The sequence below is a fragment of the Erythranthe guttata genome, chromosome 13 (assembly GCF_056151865.1).
Source record: "Erythranthe guttata isolate IM_541 chromosome 13, IM_541, whole genome shotgun sequence".
NCBI lineage: Eukaryota > Viridiplantae > Streptophyta > Magnoliopsida > Lamiales > Phrymaceae > Erythranthe > Erythranthe guttata.
This window is the reverse complement of record NC_142545.1, coordinates 2,821,714-2,826,721: the sequence shown is the minus strand read 5'-3', so window position 1 is coordinate 2,826,721 and position 5,008 is coordinate 2,821,714. Positions and strand designations below refer to the sequence as shown.

The following is a 5,008-nucleotide window of genomic DNA, read 5'->3' as shown; positions in this document are numbered from 1 at the left end:
AACAAAAAAAGGTCTTCGTATATGTTTTCATTACGAACGAAATTATACAACTATACGTGTAACGACCAATCGAAGTTCTCTCCCACTCTAGACAAAAAGAAAAAAAATCAAAACAAACAAAAGATGCAAATACAAATACCCCTAATAGAATATATATTGTATATATATAAAAATATAATATGATTTTCTTTATCATAATAAATAATAATAATAATCATCTTTGTCTGCATAATTTTTTCAAGTAATCCATTTGCGTAGGAAGAGCGCCTTGAATTCTCGCAAGCTTACAAGATTGTTCGGTGAAGAGTTTATCGGTCGACGGATTATCATAAGGAACAATCCCAAAGTCGTCGTTAAATTCTTCCATACCTTCGACAAGAAACTGCCACACTAAAGAACCGGCGCCCGATTTATTTCTTACTGCGGATTTATAAATAATATCGAGAATAACTTTGTAGAATCTCTCTCTTTGAGAAGGCGTGAAATCTATGTTCTCTGTCGATAATCCGAATTCGGTGAACATTATCGGCTTTTTCAGTTCTTTGTCACCGTCTTCGATGTGTGATAGCATCCACTTTGTTACGAATTTTAGTTTGTATTCGAAGTCCGGATTATGCGTCCTGCAAAAAAAAATATTAAAAAAAAAAAAGAATACGATTTATCGTCTTATTTTATTTAGATATATTTCTTATGCAAGGTTTGTAAAATAGTGAATAATTTTCGATAAATCATGTATGCTAACAAAAGGGAGATTGCATATAATAAGTGGAATTTATTGCATTTAGTTACGTCGGTGTTATATTGAATTGCTAAAAAAAAGTCCCCTATAATAAATATTAGCAAAAACCCTCCTAAAATGCATCTTTTTAGCACCATACCCCCCTAAATGAAGAATTTTTAAGGGGTAGTTTGCTAAAAAAATGCATTATAGGGGGGTTTTGCTAATATTTATAATATGGCGCATTTTAGCAATTAGAGCAAATATAGGGGTGCTTAATGCAATAAACCCTATAATAAGTGAATCAAAAAAAATCAGTGAAAATGTAAAAAAGCTCACCAATGATCGGGGTAAATATGCACGGATGCAAAATCAACGGTTGAGATCTTGGAATTGCGAATGAAATCGGTACCGATATCAGCTGCCCAAAACTCGGGATTTACGGTTAATCTTTTAGGGCTTTTAGGCCCGTAAAATCCTTCAAGGCCAACCGTTAGCAAATGGTTTCTGTCAATTGATTTCACAAAAGTCGACATTTCTTCGATCCAATCCTGCAGTTATATTACATACAGTTAGTTATTCACAATGGTATATTCGCTATTTCTCGAGTTAAAGAAACGCAGATTAATTAATTTTTTATAGTAGAATAAAAAAAAAATTTGGAATATACCTGAAGTGTGTCGCCAGATTTATCAGTTATACAACGGGGTTCGTTGATTAACTCCCAAGCAAATATAGTTGGATCGTCCCTGTATTCGACTCCAGTTAATGTATTCCTCCTCGTTAGAACAGTCTGCACAATTGAAAATTAGAAAAAACTATTAATTAATCAAATGATTGAAAAATTCACACGACTTAATAAATGTATTTACGATGAATTACGCTGCTGCATGCAAATATTTAATAAAAAAAAAAAAAAAAACGGGGGGCTATTGATTTTATTCGTGATGTATCTATCGAGAATAACTTAAGAAAATCACATGACCTGTTTTTTTGAAGTAAAACGATATTTTACCGATAAATGTATCAATTAATACTCTTCTATATGAGCTGCAACAAGTAATAAAATCGAACAAAAAGATACGATCGTTATAATGTCATAGTGTTGACTGATTGATCGATCTCGGTAAAAAAAATTGGTATTACGTATAATTCTAAATTTTGCAGTCCGAGGTGTGACATAAATCGAAATGTCAATATTTTTTTACGAACTTTGGACAGTTTTGACTAAGAATAGTCAGCAAGGCCTCGTTTGGTAGAATTGATTAGCCTTGATATATTATGCCTCTCTTTTTTTTTTTCCTTTTTGACAACATGATTTATTATGGCTCGTAACATTTATCGAGCAAATTTGCTTCAAATAGAAATTGTTAATACAACGAAGGCTGATATGGATAGAACCATAAACAAAATTCAAAAATTGCAGGCTGCATGATGTAAGAATTCACACCACCTTATTTTTTCTAAATTTAGAGAGAAAATCCAAAACTCCTCATAAATATACATATGATGCAATCAATTTATGCCGGTTTGACAACAACATAGCAGAGAAAATCATAGTTTCGATCAAAATTTCGTCACAAAAGATAGTGGATAAAATTTTACGAGATTTAATTTTTTTTTTTTACCTTAACGTAGTTCTTGAAATATCGCCGAATTGAGGGGTCGTAAAAGAACGAATCGTTGGAAGAACTTAAACCGACACCTTCTTCCCAAGCCCACTTTACATATTGAGTCTTTCCACCATACGCGTGTAAGTTATTGACCAAACATAGTACTAGCCTTACTCCGTATCTTCTTGCTTCTGCAATAACATGATCCAACGCCTACAATTGCACATGTAATAATTTTTAATCGGGTTATCCAAAAAAAAGAAAAAAAAGAGGCAAATGTGACAAATGACAATGATGTACGATGTAAGAAAAGTTGTCAACAAGAAGTGTATTGCAAAAAATTAGAGAAAAACGAATGAAGAAACACACTCTCATTATATCAAGAACTTCAAGATAAGAATCAAGAAACGCACCCGCGTGATATCAAGAACTTCGACATAATGATCGACAAAATTGCAGATTATGTATTTCTTTATATACTTCAACTAAACCTAAATTTTCTTCTAATTGGTCAAAAAAATTAGAATCAAGAAATACACTCTCACGATATCAAGAACTTCTACATAATGATCGACAAATTGCAGATTACGTATTTCTTTCTATACTTCAACTAAACCTACATTTTCTTCTAATTGGTCAAAAAAAATTAGAATCAAGAAATACGCTCTCACGATATCAAGAACTTACACTACCATCGAATCAAACTACATCAAAACCCAATCACAGCAAAAAAAAAAAAAAACGAAACTTCTCGTACTCTGAAACACTCCCTCATCTAAAATCAAACTACATCAAGAAACCAATCATAGTAAAAAAAAAAAAACTTCTCTTACAAACACTCTCTTGTAACAAAAAAAAACCCGAAACTTCTCTTACCCTGAAAACCCGCTCGTCGAATCGACCCGGAGAAATTTGGAGAGCATTGTAATCACCATCATTAAAAGCCCAAGTTCTGCAGACAGTAAGACCCATCCTAGCACCAGTCTGAAGTATCTGTCTGATCCTATGTTTCTTCGATTCATCGACGGAATGGTCCATCATCCAGTAAGAATTCCATCCATTAAAATAGAAAGGTTTGCCATCAACTATAAACTGAGTCCCATTCCTCTCAACAAAGCTAAGCTTTGTATCACCATTGATATTGATCCACAAGTCACCAAAAGACAAGTATATAAAAGCCACACATGAAGCAAATCCTACAATGGGGTAGAAAACCCCATTCCCTCCAAACATTCTGCTCTTAACCATCAATGATTGGATTTGATTGATTGATTTTAAGCAAAACCCACCAATAAAAATTGGATCTTTTTCTTGTTTTCTGTAAAGTGATTGATTTTTAAGTAAAACCCACCAATAAAAATTGGATCTTTTTTACTCTGTAAAATCAAGAAACAATACAAGGGTATAATCAAGATTGAATTTTTTTTTTGGAGCCCTAAATATAAAAAAGGGATGGAAAATTGAGAACCCCTAATTGGGTTTTTATTGGGGTTTTTTTTTTTTTTTGGGATCTATTCAGACAAGGACAACCCCAGATCTCTGCAAAAAAGGGTATTTTTTTTCAAGAATTAGTTATGAAGACAGCGCCCCATGTCCAAATTTCAGTTACACATAACAGAAAACTGCATCAACATTAGTGAAGAACAAAAGGGAAAAGGAGAGGAGGTAAAGACACTGTGGACTGTGTGTTTGTGTGTGTGTGTGTGTGTGTTTTTTTCTGTGTCTGTCCTGTAATAATGGAAGGCTTTATTATAGTATAAAGGTAATAATATGAATGAACCAGCATACAATAGGGCAGGTGTAAATGAAAGAGTATGTAGAAGAAATTAAGGATGAAATTAAGGAAAAAGCAGCACCACTACCACCACCCTAAATCTTTAATTAATTGTATATTATTACCCAATGGTGGAAGAAGAAAGAAAGAAAATTTAAGGAGAGAGTTTTAATGTAAGAGATGAAGGTGGAATGTTGGTATCAAATGCTTTTGCCAGATTTAGATCTGAGCTCATAATTTTCAGACTTTCTTGAAAATTTAATAATTCATAATTAATTAATTAATTATTATTATTATTGTGATTATTATTATTATTATTATTATTATTATTATTATTATTATTATTATTATTATTATTATTATTATTATTATTATTATTATTTCAGTCATGGCCCATTTCTGGTAAAGGGCTTCTTGTATCTTTGTCACACTACATTTCTAATTATTTTATATTTAGGTAAATTACGTCGGCAATCTCATTTAAGGTCAAATTACGAAAAAAACTAATTATGTTTGGATAATTACAACCATATCTCTCAATTCTATGAATCTTCTTACACGTTTGTCTTTATATTGTCAAATTCAACGGAATCTTCTAGATTCATACTCGTTTTGTGCAAAAATGAAGTTTCTGATTTATCGCAATCTGAAATTTGCAAGTCAAGAGGCGCATCATATGGTCGTCTTGTTTCAAAATGTGGAGTTCAAATGGGATAAAACAGGTACAAACTAAAGAATATTCAACATACAATCTAGACAATTCCATTAAATTTGATACTGCAATAATGGACGTGTAAGAAGATTCATATTTGGGGGTGGATGTAATAATCCGAACATGACGAGTTTTTTTTTTTTATAATTTAATCTTACTTCAGGGACTTGGTCGAAATTTAGCCTTTATAT

The 5,008-nt window shown here is 32.1% G+C and overlaps 1 protein-coding gene across 1 annotated transcript; it reads right to left on the bottom strand.

Annotated features, from left to right (window-relative positions):
• On the bottom strand, positions 1-4,052 carry LOC105972078 (mannan endo-1,4-beta-mannosidase 2). The gene is made up of 5 exons (XM_012997010.2): positions 3,208-4,052; positions 2,347-2,544; positions 1,389-1,511; positions 1,058-1,269; positions 1-620 (listed from the first exon to the last, which is right to left on the bottom strand). The coding sequence occupies exons 1-5, from the start codon at positions 3,577-3,579 to the stop codon at positions 215-217; spliced, it is 1,311 nt and encodes a 436-aa protein (XP_012852464.1). The 5' UTR covers positions 3,580-4,052; the 3' UTR covers positions 1-214.
• Between the last annotated feature and the right edge of the window lie 956 nt (positions 4,053-5,008).